General features: G+C 44.7%; 1 protein-coding gene and 1 pseudogene across 2 annotated transcripts; both read left to right on the forward strand.

Annotated features, from left to right (window-relative positions):
• Positions 1 to 8897: 8897 nt before the first annotated feature.
• Positions 8898 to 8974, forward strand: LOC111536844 (annotated as a pseudogene).
• A 3622-nt stretch (positions 8975 to 12596) lies between these two features.
• LOC111535195 (protein FAM205A) lies at positions 12597 to 19063 on the forward strand. Of its 2 annotated transcripts, XM_023201610.2 has the most exons (5): positions 12651 to 12850; positions 13470 to 13515; positions 14042 to 14102; positions 15133 to 15235; positions 15650 to 19063. In XM_023201610.2, exons 1-5 carry the CDS (start codon positions 12707 to 12709, stop codon positions 18881 to 18883), a joined length of 3588 nt encoding a protein of 1195 aa, XP_023057378.1. In that variant the 5' UTR covers positions 12651 to 12706; the 3' UTR covers positions 18884 to 19063. The 2 variants fall into 2 exon arrangements, with proteins under 2 accessions (XP_023057374.1, XP_023057378.1); XM_023201606.2 differs by having other exon boundaries at positions 12597 to 12850; positions 15133 to 19063.
• The last annotated feature ends 1005 nt before the right edge of the window (positions 19064 to 20068 follow it).

Consider the following 20068-nt stretch of genomic DNA (forward strand, 5'->3'; position numbering starts at 1 on the left):
GTCTCAAAAAAAAAAAAAAAAAGAAAAGAAAAAGAAAGAAAGAAACAAACAAAAAGAAATACTGCCTTGTAACAATCTGTTAGAGGTGGAAAATCGAAAACTCATCTGCCTGTCTAGTAGCCAGCCTTTAAGATAGCCCTTAATTGTGTGTGTGTGTGTGTGTGTGTGTGTGTGTGTTTCTAAACTTTTTTTACAAAAATGAGAGGACACAGGCCGGGTGCAGTGGCTCATGCCTGTAATCCCAACACTTTGGGAGGCCAAGGCAGGTGATCACCTGAGGTCAGGTGTTCAAGACCAGCCTGGCCAACGTGGTGAAACCCCGTCTCTACTAATAATACAAAAATTAGCCGGGCATGGTGGCACAAATCCGTAATTCCAGCTACTCAGGGGGCTGAAGCAGGAGAATTGTTTGAACCTGGGAGGCAAAAGTTGCAGTGAGCTGAGATCACACTATTGCACTCCAGTCTGGGCAACAAGAGTGGAACTCCATCACCAAAAAAAAAAAAAAGAGAGTGAGAAAGAGAGGCCGGGCGCGGTGGCTCAAGCCTGTAATCCCAGCACTTTGGGAGGCCGAGATGGGCGGATCACGAGGTCAGGAGATCGAGACCATCCTGGCTAACATGGTGAAACCCCGTCTCTACTAAAAACTACAAAAAACTAGCCAGGCGAGGTGGCGGCGCCTGTAGTCCCAGCTACCCGGGAGAGTGAGAAAAGAGACAGGACACTATATACGCTTGTTTCACTTACATACGAGACCATATGTATCTACCTCGTCCTTTTTAATGGTAGCATAATATTCCATTGTATGGATATATAATAATTTATTTAATGATCCTCATTGTTTAAGTTGTTTCAACTGCTTTGCTATTCTAAATAATGATGCAGTGAATACCCTTTCATATGTCTTTGTGCAAATATATGAGTTTATCTATTAGATAAATTCCCAGAAGGGGAACTGCTGGATCTAAAGCTATGTGCATTTCACATTTCTATAAAATGGCACTCCAAACGTTTGTTCCACTTTATGTTCTAACCAGCATTATATAAGAGTGTCTCTTTTCCATACCTCTCCTAACATATTGTATAATTAAACATTATTTTTGTCAACCTGAAATGAAAATTAGGTCTTATTTTGTTTTAACTTGAACTTTCTTACTATGAATAAAGTTGATCAGTTTCAAGATAACGAATAAATAGGTTTCTTACTCTTTCTTAGAAAATCACCTCAAAACAACAAGAAAAATAGAAAACTGCACCTTGAATGAAAGTAGGAAACAGCTATTACCCAGAATCATGGTACATGAAAATGAAAAGTAGGTAGAGGAAATAGAAGTGTTCTGGCTCAGAAACAGTACTCAAACTCAGGAGGTTCCAGGATTCCTTTAGAGATTAATGTCATTGAACATCCTAACACTATCCATTCTTCTCCATCATCCTCAGATACTGATGTTTTAACCTCTGGCCTATCACCTCAGGACCATAAATGGCTGATCTAGGTATAAGCACAACGTCCGTACTTCTCATTCAAGGTCAGGAAGCAAGGGAGCATAAGCTGGGGAGCTGTAAGCAAGTTCTCCTATATCCCATCTCTTATATCAAAAAGAAACTCCTCTCCAGAAGTCCTCCCAGAAAATTTCCCTGTATATTCTTAGTCAGAACTGGGTCCCATGTCCATCCTTAGATGTAAAGAAGTCTAGGCAGGGTGTGGTGGCTCACGCCTATAATCCCAGCACTTTGGGAGGCCAAGGCCAGCGGATCATGAGGTCAGGAGATCAAGACCACTCTGGCTAACACAGTGAAACCCCATCTCTACTAAAAATACAAAAAATTAACCGAGTGTGGTGGCACGTGCCTACTCGGGAGGTTGAGGCAGGAGAATTGCTTGAACCCGGGAGGCAGAGATTGCAGTGAGCTGAGATTACGCCACTGCACTCCAGCCTGGGCAACAGAGCGAGACTCTGTCTCAATTGAAAAAAAAAGAAGTCTAAAAATTGGGAATCTGACAAAGGGGACCAATTGCTTTGATATCTATTGTTGACTAATAAATCACCCCCAAGTGATTAAACAATTATGATATTATTATCTCTCATGGTTTGTGGGACTGACTGGGATCAGCTAGGCAGTCTTGTTTGGGATCCGGCCACAGTGGTGGTCAGATGCTGGTGCTGGACCATCTGAAGACTCACTCATTCACATATCTGATGCCTGGGTTGAGAAGATAAACAGCTGAGGCTGTAACAACTAGGGGTCCTTGAACATCTCACTATATTTCTATGTAGTCTCTCTGCATAATTTTCTGGACTTCCTGTATGGATACTCAGGGATTCAAGGGCACATGTCCTGAGGGAAAAAAAAAGCTAGACAAAAGTCATATTGCCTTTTATGACACAGCAACGCTTACACTATCTTCTATTTGTTAAATGAGTCACAAAGATCTGTTCAGTGTCAAGAGGAGAGGAAACAGACCATCTCATGATGATGAAGTGACAAGTTACAGTAAAAGCATGTCGGACTATAAATATCGTGGCCATTTTTGGAAAATATAATACACCTCAATTGGCTTTTAGAAATCACAATTCATCCTGAGGAACTGGGAATTGCAGTGTACTCAGGGTTCTGCAGCTCTAACTAAAAATTAGGGTTCGTCATACATTGTTGGTGAAAATGTAAAATGGTGCAGTTACTATTGAAAACAGTTTGATGGGTCCTCAAAAAGTTAAACATATAATTACCACATGACCCAGCAATTCTACTCCTATGTATATACCCAAGAGAACTGAAAACAGGAACAAAACCTTGTACACAAATGTTCATAGCAGCATTATTCATAGTAGCCGAAAACTGGAAATAACCCAAATGTCAATCAAATGATGAATGGATAAACAAAATGTGGTACGTCCATATAACTGATTATTCTTCAGCCATAAAAAGAAATAAAGTAGTAATAGGTTCCACAACATGGGTCAACCTTAAAAACGTTGTGTTAAGTGAAAGAAGTCAGGTGCAAAAGGTCACATACTCCATGATTCCATTTATATGAAATGTTCAGAATAGGAAATTCCATAGAGACACAAAGCAGAATCATGGTTGCTAGGGACTATGGAGAGGGTAGAATAGTAGTTGAATGCCTAATAGGTACAGGGTTTCTCTTTGAGAGTGATGAAAATGTTCTAGAATTAGTGGTGATGATTGCACAATGTTGTGAATGTACTAAAACCTACTGAATTACACACTTTAAAATAGTTAAATGGTGAATTTATGACATGTAAATTTTACCTTAATTTTTAAAATACAGGTTCAGGGCCGGGCATGGTAACTCACGCCTGTAATCCCAACACTTTGGGAGGCTGAGGTGGGCAGATCACGAGGTCAGGAGATTGAGACCATTCTCGCTAACACAGTGAAACCCCGTCTCTACTAAAAATACAAAACAAAAATTAGCCGGGCGTGGTGGTGGGCACCTGTAGTCCCAGCTACTCTGGAGGCTGAGGCAGGAGAATGGCGTGAACCCAGGAGGTGGAGCTTGTAGTGAGCCAAGATCGTGCCACTGCACTCCAGCCTGGGCGACAGAATGAGACTCTGTCTCAAAAAAAAAAAAAAAAAAATACAGGTTCAGTTAGCTAGGAAGAAGTGAAAGAATCAATGATTGGCAGCCAACTTTTTGAAGAAGAGTTTTATGAAGAAGAGAAACCCTAGCGGCCTGAAAAACATATTTATTTCTCTCTCATTTTTGAAATATATCATTTGCGTGGTACAAAATTCCACGCTGACACATTTTTCTTCCAGTGCGTTAAAGATGCCACTCCACTGTCTTCTAACTTACACATATTTGATCAGAAGTCTACTGTAATTCTTATCGTTGTTACTCTTTATATAATGTTTCCTTTTCTCTCATGCTGCCTTTAGCATCTTTGTCTTCCTTTCTCAGCAGTTCAAATAACATATGTCTAGGTCTGTTCTTCAGTGTTCACCCTGGTTAGTATTCTCTAAGCTTCCTGGATTTTTAGCTTGGTATTTATCATTAATTTTGAAAATTTCAGCCAGGCATGGTGGCTTATGACTGTAATCCCAACACTTTGGGAGGCCAAGGTGGGAGGATCACTTGAGCCCAGGAATTTAAGACAAGCCTGGGCAACATAGGGAAACCCCTATCTCTACAAAAAATAAAAAATTAACTGGGTGAGATGGTGCGTGCCTATAGTCCCAGCTACTCAGGATGCTAAGATGGGAGGGTCTCTTGAGGCTGAGAGGTCGAGGCAGTAGTGAACCATCATCGTGCCACTGCACTCCAGTCTGGGTGAGAATGAGACCCTGTCTCAAAAAAAAAAAAAAAAAGTTGCTTTTCTTTTTTAAAAAAAAAACCCTTGCCCATTACTTCTTCAAATATTTCTTCTGTTCCATTGTCTTTCTTTTCTCCTGGGATGTCAATTGCATATATGTGTGATTGTTTAATATTGTGCAACAGCTCTTGGATGCTCTGTTCTGGTATTGTTTTGCTTTTTTCACTTTTTTCTTTCTGTTTCATGTTGGATAATTTCTACGGAATTATCTTCAGGTTCACTTAATTTTTCCTCTACTGTGGAGGAAAAAAACTACTACTGGTGAGCCTGACAAAAGCAACCTTTATAAACTATGTAACTATGTTTCCTACTTCCAGAATTTCCATTTTATTCTTTCTTAGAGTTGCCATCTCTCTGATGAAATTACCCATCTGATCAGGAAGGCTGTCTACCATTTCCACTAGATCCTTTAACATATTAAACATAGTTCCTTAAGTTTCTCTTTCTGATAATTCCAATATATGTATCATATATCTAAGTCTGGTTATATTAATTGCTTTGTCTCTTTTGTTTTGTTTTGTTTTGTTTTTTTTTTGAGAGGGAGTCTCTTACTCTGTCACCCAGGCTGGACTGCAGTAGCACAATCTCAGCTCACTGCAACCTCTGCCCCCGGGTTCAAGGGATTCTCCTGTCTCAGTCTCCTGAGTAGCCGGGATTATAGGCATCTGCCACTGCGCCCAGCTAATTTTTGTATTTTTAGTAGAGACGGGGTTTCACCATCTTGGTCAGGCTGGTCTTGAACTCCTGACCTCATTATCCACTGGCCAAGGCCTCCCAAGGTGCTGGGTTTTCAGGCATGAGCCACCGCGCCTGGCCTGCTTTGTCACTTTATAGTGTGGTGATTTTCTCTTGCTTCTTCATATGCCTTGTACTAATATTTTGTTGAAAACTGGACATCTGGGCAGGGCGTGGTGGCTCATGCTTGTAATTCCAGCACTTTGGGAGGCTGAGGCGTGTGAATCACGAGGTCAGGAGTTCGAGACCAGCCTGGCCAATGTGGTGAAATCCCATCTCTACTAAAAATACAAAAAATTAGCTGGGCATGGTGGCAGATGCCTGTAATCCCAGCTACTTGGGAGGCTGAGGCAGGAGAATCGCTTGAACCCAGGAGGCGGAGGTTGCAGTGAGCTGAGATCGCACCATTGCACTTCAGCCCTGGCAACCAAGTGAGACTCCATCTCAAGAAAGAAAGAAAAAGAAAGAGAGAGAGAGAGAAAGAAAGAGAGGAAGGGAGGAAGGGGGACATCTATTGTAAGGGAGTAAAGACTGAGGTAAATCGTTTTTATACCTGACAATCATCACCCCTTTCCTTCTGCTAGGTCTTTAGTATATGAGTCTAGTAGGGAGCTGAGCTGTGTTTGGTTTTTGTTCTTGCTATGTTACTGTCAGTGCATAACAGGCTCCAGGTTTCTCTAATATTACTTTGTGTTTATGGTTGAGGCTGGTTTGCCAGAGGTTTGCTCAATGTCATCCTCCATGCTCTTGATGCTATTTCAGCAGTAGACTGCAGTTGTTACTTAATGCTTATTAGCCTGGTTGGTCAGGGTGGGGAGATCCTGTTTTTCTGATTCAGCTTCAGTTTTAGACAGGCACTATGCCCCTGAGTCTCAGGGCAGGGCCTTCTCCCTGATCCTATGCCACCCCCAGCTGGAATACTTCTGATGGTCTGGGGCCTACAGACCCTTTTTCCAGCTGCAATGGGTCTTAATCTATACGTGATTTATGGCCTAACGACAGGACTTACTGCCTTTTTGTTTCCATAAGGAAGAGAAGGGAGAAGAATCTGGGAAGGGCTTGGTGCCTTTCCCCTCAGCAGCTGCTCTTTCTTTTCCCCAGGCCTGTACCACGAGGTATATTTTTTCAGGACTCTCACACTACCCCCAGTCTTTCTTGTGAATACACAGTTAGGTTCGTGGAAAGGACCCTGCAAGTGAGTGTGAATTCTCCCTGTACTTGTAAGTCCCAGCATTTCTGTATTCTCATGCTGGGCTACAGCTGGCCTTTAGCAATTCGTTAAAACTTTTATCTGGATTCTTACAAGCTTGATGAGAGGGGAGTGGGGGAGTCAGCTCCGAATAAGCAAGTGCACCTGTGCCACATCTCCGTCAAGATGTCTTCCTTAGATTAAGGTTAATTGGGTTGACCTAGAAATTCAGCTTGCCGACAAATTCAAGAAAAGTTGTGTATTTGCAGAGTGTCCTGTGATTTCTTTTCTTCTTGTATGTGTGATTTCTTTTGTTGTAAGAGTGAAAGTAATGCTACTTCCAACTTTCCTTTCTCAGGAATCCAGAAGCCCGAGAAACCCTACTTTGTAGTTAAATCTCTGTTAGATGTACTTCAATGTAATTCTTAACTAACACAGGTTCTAACTTCATTCATTTATCAAAAATAATGAAACCATGAGTACCTGAAGAATTAGAACTTTTTTATAACTTCAGGAAGGGAAAAACCTTTCTTAGTGTGACTTAAAACACAGAAGCCATGGCCGGGCACAGTAGTACATGCCTGTAATAGCAGCACTTTGGAGGGCTGAGGCAGGAGGATAGCTTGAGACTAGGGGCTCAAAACCATCCTGGGTAACACAGGAGACCCCCTCCTCTACAAAATAAAAATAAAAATTAGCCAGGTATGGTGGCACGTGCCTGTGATCTCAGCTACTAGAGAGGCTGAGATGGGAAGATCGCTTGAGTCCAAGAGATCAAGGTTGCAGTGAGCCATAATTGCACCACTGAAATCCAGCGTAGCAACAGAGTGAGACTCTGACTCAAAAAAAAAAAAAAAAAAAAAAAGACCCATAGAAACCATAAAATAAAAGACTAATAAATTCAACTACATAAAATCCAAAAATTTATGTGTGGCAAAAATTCATCACAAATATCAAATGACAAACTGAGAAAAAGTATTTCTGATACATATATAGTTAATTTCTTAATATTAAAAAACACACATTCATAAGTGATTTTTGCCCAATAATCTGTGAGCTAAGAATAGGAAGAGATATTTCACAGAAAAGAAACAAAAAGGTGATTATTGTAACTTCAAACAAATTTATAAATATATAAAATACAATTTTTCACTTCTCATATCGACAAATATCAAAAATTTGATAATATTGAGTCAACAAGCATAGGAAGAGAGGCACCCTTACAGAGTTTTGGTGAGAGTGCAAATTCATACAATTGATAGGCAATTATGCAATATCAACATTTAAAATATACACACCCTTTGACCCATTAATTCAACTCTTAGGAATTTCTCCTAGTTATATACTCATACCAGTGTACAAGAACTTATACACATGAGGTTCATGTCAGTGTTATTTGGTAGAACAAAAAAACTTTAAAGAAATATCCACGGATACAGGATTGAAAATAAGTTATGTTATAGTTTTACCAAAGAAGACTGTACAAACATTAAAGAAAATTATATACAGGAGATATATTCAAAATAATTAATAGTAAAACAAGAAAAGGGAAAACAGTATCTAACATGTTTCTATTTATGAAGAAAATATATCAATTTATTTATGCTTCCCATGCTAAATTAATTCTGAAAGATACATGAGTATTGAGGAAACTCTCCAGGAAATTGGTCTAGGGGGCAAAGATTTCTTTGTAGAGTAATACCCCATAAGCACAGACAGCCAAAGCAGCAAAAATGGACAAATGGGATCATGTCAAGTTAAAAACCTTCTGCACGGCAAAGGAAATCAACGAAGTGAAGAGATAACCCCAGAATGGGAGAAAATATATTTACAAACTATTCATCTGGACAAGGAATTAATAACTAGAACATATAAGGAGCTCAAACAACTCATTAGGAAAAAAAATCTAATAATCCTATTGAAAAATGGGCAAAAGATCTGAAAAGACATTTTTCAAAAGAAGACATACAAATTGCAAACAGGTCTATGAAAAGGTGCTCAACATCAGTGCTCATCAGAGAAATGCAAATCAAAACTACACTGAGAGATCATCTCACCCTAGTTAAAATGATTTTTATCCAAAAGACAGGCAATAATGAATGCTGGCAAGGATGTGGAAAAAAAGAGAACCCTTGTACACTGTTGGTGGGAATGTAAATTAGTACAGCTACTATGGAGACCAGTATGGAGGTTCCTCCACTCCCAAAAAAAAAACTAAAAATAGGCTCATGCCTGTAATCCCAACACTTTAGGAGGCTGCCGTGGGAGGATCACCTGAGCCTAAGAGTTCAAGGCCAACCTGGGCAATAAAGTGAGACCTCGTCTCTACAAAAAAAAAAAAAAAAATCCAAAAATTAGCTGACTATGGTGGTGCATTTCTGTGGTCCCAGCTACCTGGGAGGCTGAGGCAGGAAGATTGCTTGAGTTCAGGAGGCTGAGTCTCCAGTGAGCCATGATCACACCACTGCACTCCAGCCTGGGTAACAAAGCAAAAACCTGTCTTAAAAAAAGAAAAACAAAACTAAAAATATAACTACTATATGATCCAGCAATACCACTGCTAGGCATATAACCAAAAGAAAGGAAATCAGTATGTTGAAGAGATATCTGCACTCCTATGTTTACACAATAGCATCACTTCACGGCCTTTTGGCTAAGATCAAGTGTAGTATCTGTTTACACAATAGCCAAGATTTGGAAGCAAACTAAATGTCCATCAACAGATGAATGGATAAAGGTACACATACACAATGCAGTGTTATTCAGTCATAAGAAAAGACTGAGATCCTGTCATTTGCAACAACATGGATGGAACTGAAGAACATTACATTAAGTGAAATAAGCCAGGCATGGCAAAATAATTTTGCATGTTCTCATTCATTTGTGGGAACTAAAAATTAAAACAATTGAACTCATGCAGATAGAGAAGAGAATGATGGTTACCAGAGGCTGGGAAAGGTAGTGGGGTGGGGTTTGGGGGTTTGGGTGGGAGAAGGCCAAACAGTTAATGTATACAAAAATGTATACGAATGGTTAATGTATACAAAAAAGAAGTTAGATAGAATAAATAGGACCTAGTATTTGATAGCACAACAGGGTGGTTACAGTCAACAATAATTATTGTACATTTTCAAATAACTAGAAGTATAATTGGAATGTTTGTAACACAAGAAACGATAAATGCTTGAGGTGAGGGATGCCCCATTTACCCTGATGTGATTATTATGCATTGTATGCCTGTATCAAAATATCTCATGTACCCCATAAATATATACACTTACTAGGTACCCATACAAAATAAAAATAAAACATTTTTTAAAAGAGAGACACACGATGAAGAAAAATAGGAGGAAGGCGGCCTTCTCACAGCCCGGCGGCCTTCTTGCAGCCCCACTCCTGTCGGGATGTCGGGACTGTGGGAAGTCCGTCGGAGAGCCCCACCGCTGGGGGACTCTGCCGGCCTCCTTTGCCGGAGGCCGACAGACTTCTCCCGCACACCTTAGGTTACCAAAATAAACGTGCAGTTTTGCTGTTACACTTGCCTACCCGCTGGTTCTTTTGCGCCCGCTGGGCTGGTCTTAGAAAAACAAGACAGATGGTGCCGAACCCGGGAGGAGACCCCTTCTCAGGGCCCCCAGGGTCCGGGGAGCCTCCTCCTCCTCGTTCCACGCCGCGGACGGACCAGGACCTGAGACCTGCTTCGCTCACTCTCACGGCCTCTCTGGGGATCCTGGGAGCTCCTTCCAGCTCCTACATCTGGACGATGACAACTGAAGGTGCCGAGACTCGGGGACCCCCATCACCCTCGCCAAGCCGCGGGTAACTCTCCTGGTAGCGGGTAAGACAATTTTTTAATCAACAGCGAGGCTACCTATTCTGTTTTGCCGTCCTTCTCTGGACCTAGCCTTCCATCCAATATCTCTGTAGTAGGAGTAAGTGGAAAGCCATCCACTCCACGAAAAACTCCAATCCTTAATTGCTGCCTGGCCAACAAGTACTTTGCGCACTCATTCCTCATTCCCAGCTAAAAAGGGCCCCTACGGAAAGCAATCAGTGGAAATCAGTTTGGCTTTCCCCCACTCGCCTCAAACTTACTAAATTTTCTTAACTATCTCATACTCCCCAACCTTGCCAGGACTATCCTTCTGGGTTTTGCCCATATTCCAACAAATGCTTCCATTCCTCATTCCTATACTAATACTGTGCCTTATTTTATTTTTCATCCGTGCGTCCAAATACCAACCATGGCCCCCGACCTTAAGGACGCCCCTTAACAGCAGGAAGTAGCCAGACAGACCACGGTGCCCCTTTATCACTATTATCAATAAAAGGTTGGACTGTTTGGACGAACCGAGGCAAGATGGTGCACTTCCGGGTTCTTCTTCACCACCAACTCTTCCCGCGCGCGCGAAAATGCAGCCGGCGCCCAGGGAGGGTGCAGACCAACTGGGCATGCGCCAGGTGACGTCAATCCGAAGAGACCAAGATTTACCTGGTCGCACCTGCGGAACGCCCCTGACACGCCCGTGCCCCGCCTATTGCCCTCCCACTCCTAGAAAAGCCGCTCTCCGCCATTGAGCCACGCGGCCCTCTCACAGCCCCAGTCCTGTCGGGATGTCGGGACTGTGGGAAGTCCGTCCGAGAGCCCCACGGGGGAACTCTGCCGGCCTCCTTCCCCGGAGGCCGACAGACTTCTCCTGCACACCTTAGGTTACCAAAATAAACTGTGCAGTTTTGCTGTTAAAAAAAAAAAAGAAAAATAGGAGGAAAAAAGGATGAGAAAGAGACAACTGTACACCTCTTCTGCCTTTTAAATTTTGTGCCATGTATAAGTATGCTTACTTTAAAAAAAAAAAAAGTCTTAGGGATTGAAAGAAAATAGATACAAAGGCCCTCCCTCCATCAAGAGGCCTCTATCCCTGATCCTCCAATCTTTCCCACAATTGCTCTCCAGTCCACCCTTCTGCGTTCTGCTAGAGATACACTGCATTTCTTATTGCCAAATGAACTCTATGGCCCATTCCCTAGTTTCAGCATGAGCCGGTAAGTTTTTCTCCCACCAGGAAGAGTCTTTTTACCCACAGCCTGCAATGTTAAACTTAACTTCAACCACCCAGGAGCCCTCTCTGATGACCATGATCCTCACTGTGATTTCTCTTTTCTGAAATGGAATGTTTGTGGCCAGAGCCTTATAAATGAGTATAAAAGTCTATTTGTACTGATTGTTGGCTCTTGCTTTGTATGAATTAGTCTTGTCTTTGAACTACATTTTTAAGTACCTTGAGAGCAGAAAGCCAAGCTCAAATGTCTTTGTATTCTCAACACTCCCCAGCTTAGGGCTAAGCACATACTGGGTGCTTACCACATCTGCTGGGTGGGCTGAACACTGAGGAAGGACCAAATAGCCTCTTCAGAGAGTTCGAGCCCAAAGGTTTCTTGGCCTGAGACCACCATTACCAGAGCAAGACTCTCTCAAGGAAATTCAGGAATACTGGGAATACTGAGGTATTGGAGGCATATCACAATATCTACAAAAGCTAAGCAGGTAAATCAATAGTCTGGCTATGGAAGTAATGGATCCTGAAGCGGAATTGGAAAACACATGCCCTGCCTAAAAATTTACGAAATCCAGATTTGCGAAAAATAAACAACAACGAAAAAGACCTCCTCAGGCAAACAGCATACATCCAACCATGAACAGCAACTAGTCACTTGTGACCCACAGTCAGAAGTGGCCGCTAACCCATCTCTGCCAGGGTTCATCTCCCTCAGCATGAATGTGCCTCCATGGAAGATAGCATTTACAATCTCTCCCAACCCATCTGCAAGCTTCAGACCACACAGACCAGATACATACGACCATTTTGGCCTCTCCCTACCACCCTACCACATCAGCCATGGTCCCCTTCCTGCTCCTCTGTTACTAATCACCCATTGCCTGAAACATCAAAGATCTCCATTTCCAAGCCATAACCAGACTCCACCCTCCCTAAATTCATGTGTGTTTCTCAGGTATATTTCCAAAACAAGTGGGAGAGTTAGCGGAGGTTCCTCTGGCCTAACCGCCCCTTCTCATAAGGTGCCCCCTGTGCCAAAGCACTCAGTTCTCTGAGGACAGGTGACCATACAGTTGTGAAGGAGAGCCGAGCCATCAGGCTGGTATAGGAAGTGGAGAGTGAAGATGGACTAGGAAATAGACATTGCTTGTGGCACCTTCGGTGCCAGGCTCAAAACACCCTCATCTACAGACTGAATCACCACATGAGCTTCCCTACTACATGTGCCTTATGAAATGGGAGGGCTTTGTGATGCAGTCTGGTGGCCTAGTTCCATCCTCTGTGAGGTGGACATGACAAGGCCTAGCCCTGGGAGTCATTAGGCACCAGAACCCTGAATGCCGAGATATAGGGATGGCTGATCTCATGCCAATGAGGTTTAGACCATGTTGAGTCCTACTTTTGTTCTGTGGGATGTTGGATATCCCTTATACACCTATGGCTCCATCTTCATCATTATTCTAATCATCTGGCAAGTGAAAAGGAGCCACCATGAACTGAGTTCGGAACCTAAAAGGAGCTGCTGCCGGGTAGGGCTATGATCCCAACTGAATTAAGCCTCAGATAAGAAGCTTATAAGTTCTTAGCGTCCCCCCTTATAATCCCCACCCCACAATTTTTATAGCATACCTTCAGTTACCTTTGTGTAATACTTTTCTTCTCAGAGACTATAATTCCTTACCAGGCCCTTCCCACAACATACTCTGATTGAAAAGCCAAGAACCTCTCTATTTGGCTTGGGTTGAGAACTAGATAATATGGAGTCTATCTTGCTGGATCTCGGAAGATCTCTGAATATGGGGAATTCTTCTGGTTGGGAGGCTTCATAAGCAGAAGTCCTTTTGTTGTTAAAACCATTTACCCTTTCATCTGTTCTGCTTTTCCTCCTGTGTCATCCTCAGCATCCAGCAGGACTTCTCTGTGAATCAGATGGGAGATAGAGAATTTGGAAAAGCCTCCAAGTGAATCAGAAATAAGCAGAGAAGGAAAATGGGGTAAAATGGTGGAATAGGCAAAGGAAATCCAGGAGAGTGTATAAAATAGATACATTGAAAGGGAGTGGAAAATGTATGTAAGTTTTGTCTCATTTTGGACATGAGAAAGAAAATGGTGTCCCAGCTTCACATTCTAATGTTTTTGTCTTTTAAGTGTCACCAAAAAGTCAGGCAAAGAGCTAGAGATGCAGCATCAACAGGTAAAGTCCCAATCTCTCCTCTGACTCCCTTCCACTGTGGGTGTTTCCCATGAATCCTGTCCCTCTATGACCCCTGGAGCCAGGAGCCAGTTGCTCTGCCACTGAAGACTCCAGTTCCCCAGACCGAAACTTCCATGGGTGGGAAATCATAACTCGAGAATGTTCCAAAATCTTGTACCTCAATGCCCTGGAAATGAAGAATTAAGAAAGTAGAGCAGATGTTCTTAATTGTATAACTTACTAGTTTTATGACCCTGTGGAAGTCATTTCATCTCTCATTCTTATCCACAAAATGAGCAAAACACTGACAATCCTGCCTCATTCACATTGTGGTTGTAAAAATCAAACGAAATTAGATATGGGACATTGTATTATAGTGATGCTGTACTCAGACATGCCTTAGAGTACTGACTTTTCAGGATTGTAGTCTTTTCTTGGTGAGAGTCAAGGGCCTTACTATTCAGCTTCCTATAGGATGTCTATGAAATTATCCCATGCCATGTAACACTGTCTCCTCATTCCTTAGTTAGGAGACGTTCCCAGGAAGAAGCTGAGAAGCCACAGAAGCTGCTCTCCATCATTAAAAGGTGATCTATTTCTCTTTGCACTCTGTCAACAACCAGCCTGGCCTATGATGATTTCTTGACTTGGCCTGGGGCAGGACTAAGGAGAAGGATAATGGCTAGGAGGGAGGCATACACAGTGGAAGCAGGGACACTGGTTGAGAGGGTTGCCAGGGAAGAGTGTGGATCACATGTCTCTGGAGGGATGAGCTGCCCAGTTCAGCTCTGTGCTAGGGTAACAGCAGTTCTACAATTCAGGATTTTACTAGTGCATAATTCATAAAACATATTACATGGAGGTGCACTCAGCCATGAGATAAGTTACCCAGCTAAGAGAATGGGTTTTGAAAAAGGAAGTCATCCTTGTCTTATTCTCTTTATACTCTTTCAAGGGAATAGAGCTATACCCTTTCAAGGGAAAATACCTGACACTGGCTAGACTCTGCTGACATGACCTCCTCTGGTTCTGTCTTTAGTGAGGCCAGTACTTGGGACACTCCTTAGACAGGAGTCTATTATTTTATCCTCTCCTTAAGAGCTCTAGAGAACAGGACTGGTTCCTTAGAGATGCTGGGTATCACATTAGGGGTACCAAATACCCCAGAATGCAGAAGTCCCACAGGGACCGCATTTCCCACAGCTTGGAAGTACTGAATACAGGCTTTGGATTTCTTAGCCTCAAATGAGAATGGTCTGGGTTCTAACTGGTGATGTTCCTGGTGATGCTCCATCAGCTAACCCCCTGGCTCCATTCTCCTAGTTCAGCTTTTCAACAAGGTCAACAGAGAACTGACTCCAGCTCCCAGCCCTCTCTGAGGGCCATGCCCTCCCATGGGTTGTCTGAAGCCTTGCCCAACAAGCTCCAGACCATCAGCCCAGCCCACCACAGCTTGCCAAATGGCATTTTCTTAGAAAGGAAAGTAGAGAGGTGGACAAGAAGATGGTATAGGCCCCAGGATTTTCAGACTGGGAAAGGAGAGTGCCAACTCCAGCCCACACTCTTCCAAGAAGGCAGATGTCACTCCATTGTTAATTTTGCTGTTTCCCTTCCCAGCCAGGGCTGGCTTCCTCCGGAGGGAAGTGTGCGGCGAATCCTGTGTGCAGATCCCTGCTGCCAAATCTGCAATTCGGCGGCTCTGGAGATTCAGCAATTGCTGGTGGGTGAGAACAACCAGATCTCCCTGACTTTATCAGGGCCATTGCAGGGCTCCTCTTGCCTAGAGATGCTGTCTATGTCTAGTATGTCTTCAGATGAGTGTCTGGAGTTTCGTTCCTGGCACACCAGAGAGCTTTCACTGGCATCTGTAACCCCAACACTGTCACAATTAACGGATCAAAAACCTTTAACCCAGTCAGCTGCCCAGTCAACATATGCAGATGGCATACAAGATTACTGGGCTGATCATCTCCAGCTAGGGCAGGAATTTCAAGTGCCAGATGTGCTCCGGGGCCCAAACACGATGGCTTCTTTAAGATTTGAGGAGCCAAGGGCTCCACTGAACCAGGAGATGAGGCAGAGCAACCCCAGCCTTGTCCAGGGAAACCAAGGCCAGCATCACTTGAATTCCCAGGACTCCTTGCTGTCTCCGAACCCAGAAACCCTGAACCCGACGCATCCGATGGCCTTGCATATGGTCCTCCCTGCTCACCTGCCATTTCTCAGTCCTGAAGTGCTGAGGCTTCTTGAGGTACATGTTAAAAAATGGATGCATTTCCAGAGGTGGGGGCTCCCCAGACGAGTGGAGGAGTCCCTGAGGCAGCTTATGCCAAACCCACCATTGTATTACCAACCTGGAAATGACCAGCCAGTTTCTTTCAACCTGAATAATATTTCTCAGGTCTCTCTTCATGGATTTGAGACCATTTCCCTACAGACCTGGTGTTCATGTGTGGCTGGCCAGCCCATCCAGACCTTCTGGGTTTCTGAATGGTCTACTATGAACCCAGAACAAAGACACCACTGTCAGCAAAGCCCAAACCCTATGGCTCTAGCCTTGCCCTCTCCAGCCCTTAAAGCCCTACGTGACCCCCATCTACTGTCTGGGGGACAAGATAATGACTCAGGGAGTGATCTCCAGCAGAGATACAGCCAGCTATTCTGTGGGCTCCCTTCTCTGCACAGTGAGTCCCTGGTTGCCACTTTCATGGGATCTCAAGGCCTCCTCAAGAATGAAAAAGTGCCCAAGCCTCCCTTGAAGGATCCTTTTCTCTTCAACAAGCTCTCCTTCCCCCAACTGCTTCCTAAAACTCCACCCCAGTCAGCCCCACGCTCTTCCCCACTTTCCCCAAATTGGGTGTCTCCATCTGACCATCAACAAGCTCAGATCAATGTCCCATTTCTGACTCTGGCTGAGTGTGAAGCCTTGGAGTGGCACCTGCTACAGAGGCAACTCCAGCTTCAGTGGGGCTGGCCAGCTGCCCTCCAGAGGTCTCAGCACACCCAGTGCCTCATGCAGCATGAGCCCTGTGGCAAAGCTCAGTCTCCTGAGACCATGACAACTTCCCAGCCAGGGAAGTCCATCTCAGTGCTCACCAGGGAGCTACTCTTCTTCCCGGAGCATGCCCGGAAGCTGCTGGAATTCCACATCCAGAAACAGTTGATTCACCATCGCTGGGGCCTGCCTCAGAAAATCCAGCAGTCCATCCAGCTGCTCCTTACCTCCACTAACCAACAGACTGTGTCCTACAGCAGCCCAGCCCTAGCCAATGTGAGCATCCCCCAGCCTGTAGCCCTAGAGGCCAAAGGGGCTTGTGATGTGCTGTCACCCACTGTGGCCCCAGTGTCCATCCTCATGTCACACTTGTTAACCCAGGCCAAGGCAATATTGCAGAACCACATCGACTCCAAATGTGGACAGATCCACCAGGACAAGATCCCTGCCTGTGTACATAGGTCCAGGGACTGCAGAATTCCTGGGGTCCTGGCAGTGGCTCCTTTACCCTGCATTCCAGAAAGCCAGGTCCTGGAACTGCAGGCAGCAAGTGACCCAGACCTACATCACAAAGTTATGCCCTGGATGCCAACGGCCCTTGATCAGCAGCAACAGGTCTTACCAGGTACTGTCACTCAACACCCTAAGCTGCTCCGAGTCTTGTCCGTGGAAGCCATTGAGAAACTGGAGACAACTTTACGGCACAAGTATCTGGTCTTCCTGTCGGGGCTCCCTGCTCTGTATTATGTGGCGCTCTCCAGAGCCCTGGCCCCGGCAGTCACTAGCCAATCTGTCATCACAGAGATGGTGCCTGCGCCTGTGGAAATCCCAGCAGAGCCTCTGACTCAGACGGTTTCATTTGAAGAACAGTGTATAAGCCTTGGGCCATGCCCTCAAGGCAACAATGAGACTTGTACAGACGTTGCAAAAGAATTCCAGTCTGTAGTGCCGGTAAAAGGAACAATGGAGATGCTGCCTCTAGAAAGCCAGACACGTCCTGCTAGCCCCCACTCACTCCAGACACATATCTTGACCAAACTAAACTTCCACTTGAGAAAAAAGGTCCTAGAGATACAATGGGGAATTCCCATTAAGGCAAGAGAGTCCAGGGAACAAACTGCTACAGCACCAGAGAACATATCCACAAAGAAGTCTCTTGAAAGTCTAAACCACCAAGGGGAGGCATTGCTCCAAGAACTGCCCATCCCACCAGATACTCTTCCTGCCCCTAATCCAGAACGGGTTCACCTTAAAGAACAGCTGGCCAATGACTTGAAGGCAGTGCAGCAGAACCAAAAGCAATCTAGTTCCAAAGCAGTACTCAAGGATTCTGCCCACTCGGTCTCCAAGATCTCACAACCCAGTGGGGACATGACAGAGGCCCACATGCTTTGTGTTCAGGTGGAGGCCAGTGTGAACAAGCCCAGCATGGAGGAACTCTGGGGCCCTGAGCCCCAAAGCCCTGGCAAGAGCAAGGACCCAGCCTGTGTCCCCATGCTAGCAGGAAAGAGAGAGGACCCAGAGGAAACCAAAGCAGCCAGGGACCATAGAGAAGGGGATGCGGGGTTTGGGCACTCCACTACCAGAGAAGAAAGATGCCCTGCTGAAGACCAGAGGCCAGCAGGGATGCTTCCAAACCAGACACCCCGAGGCTTCTGGCGATGGAGCCGTAGCTTTCATCTTGCTGATCCCTGTCAACACAGCTCCCACCATCACCCTCAGCTTAAGCTCCCACAGCTACCTCCACGAGTCCCTGGGGAGAAAGAATCTGACAATGACCTGCAAGACAATCAAACTGAGCTAAATGTCATCCTTGAACCAGAGACAATTCCTGAGAATGCCCAGACCGTAGTACCCCAGGCTTCACAGGGTCAGCCTCTCCTGAGCCACCCAACTCAGTGTAAGCCCTTGCAGGGCCAAACTTTGCAAGGCCAGGTTTTGCATGGACAGGTGATGCCAGCCCATACACAAAAGAAGCCCAGCCTTCCAGAGTCTAGCTTGAGAAATAAAATTAAATCTTTTCTGCAGCGTATTAACCCCAAGACAAAAAGCAAAGGGCATGAGGACTCCATGTTCTCAGCTGCAAAAGTGGCCAAAACCAGAAAAGAAGATGTTGCAAAGAGCCTGGCTCCAGCCAAGAGCCCTGTGGGGAGAAGTAAGACAGAGAAGCTGACAGGGTACTCCAAGGCCCAATCTCTTCCTGCTCAGAAGCTGGTGGGCCCAGCCTTCTTGGATGGTCCCCAGTCTCTAGACAATAAGCTCTGGCTACACTCCAGACAAGCTGGCCCTGCCTCAGCCCCGGGCCACCTCCGCCACTGCCCTCGTCACTGTCCTCGAGAGGCTTGTGCCACCAAACCAGGGTATCCACCCTAGCTCCTGACCCTCACCTGAGATAGAAACATTGGTCTGCTCAAGGAGAACACGCAGAGCCATGAAAAAGAGTTTATAGGCTCCCCAGCTGCTGCAGCCCTCCAGAGGACCAGTATTGTCATTTCCATAAATGTGCTGGTGGGGCAGGGTGCCACCAGAAATACATTCTATATTTCTCAGCAATTCGTTGTCTGTCCGCTCCTTGTCTCCGCTGTGTTGTATTAAGAGAAGGTGTGAGGGAGGCTAAAAAGTCCTTCCTGTCTGGGGAAGGAGCTTTAGCTTACCTTTCAGATGGGTCACCATTCCACTTCAAAGAAGAAAAGCCCTTATCTAGAGTGCACTGAAGCTAAAGGTCATGCTTGATTTCTGAACATTTACCATCCATCCCACCAGAATATTTTCCACTGTCCCATAATTCCAGGGCCTAGGAGAGTGGTGAATGCATAGTAAGACCTTATATTAGTTGAATCCAAAGTCAGGGTTGTGGAGACAGACGAAGCATTGATCATTGTAACGGGGCTATGAGGTGTGTGGTAGTGCCACAGGAGGAAGTAATCAGCTGATGAGGAGAAACACACAATAAAAATTACTTTGAGAAGCATCTTGTTTTCAACAATTAAATATTTGAGTGCTTATTACATGCCAAGAACTATGCAAAACACAACCACGAACATGACACAGGCCTTGACCCAGTGGAGCTCATGATCTCATGGGGTCGACAGTCTATTACTCCCAAATTGTCCAGTCAAATTATAAACTTGGAAGTCCAATATTCATCTCAAACGATACAAAAATAAACAAACTGGTTTTCTGCCCTTCACCACCACTCAATCATGCATACCAAACCCACTCTATTCACGATATTTCTCACCTCAGTGAATGGTAGCTCCATCTTTCCAGTTATTTAGGACAAAAACCATGGTGTTATCCTTGATTTTTTTGTTAACCCACAGTAAATCCTATATCTCTACCTTCAAGCATTCATCGAGAAAATGCCCACTTCTCACCCTCTCTACTGCTACTGTCACTCCAGTAGCATCATAACTAATCTCCCCATTGCATCCTGAGTCCATTCGACCAACAGTTTATCCTCAACACAGAAGCCTGAGGGTCCTCAGGGAGGGTCCTGGCTTCAGATAATACACAGAGAGAGAGATAGAGAAAACCATGCAACTGGATAACACACCA

Source organism: Piliocolobus tephrosceles, chromosome 14 (assembly GCF_002776525.5).
Source record: "Piliocolobus tephrosceles isolate RC106 chromosome 14, ASM277652v3, whole genome shotgun sequence".
NCBI lineage: Eukaryota > Metazoa > Chordata > Mammalia > Primates > Cercopithecidae > Piliocolobus > Piliocolobus tephrosceles.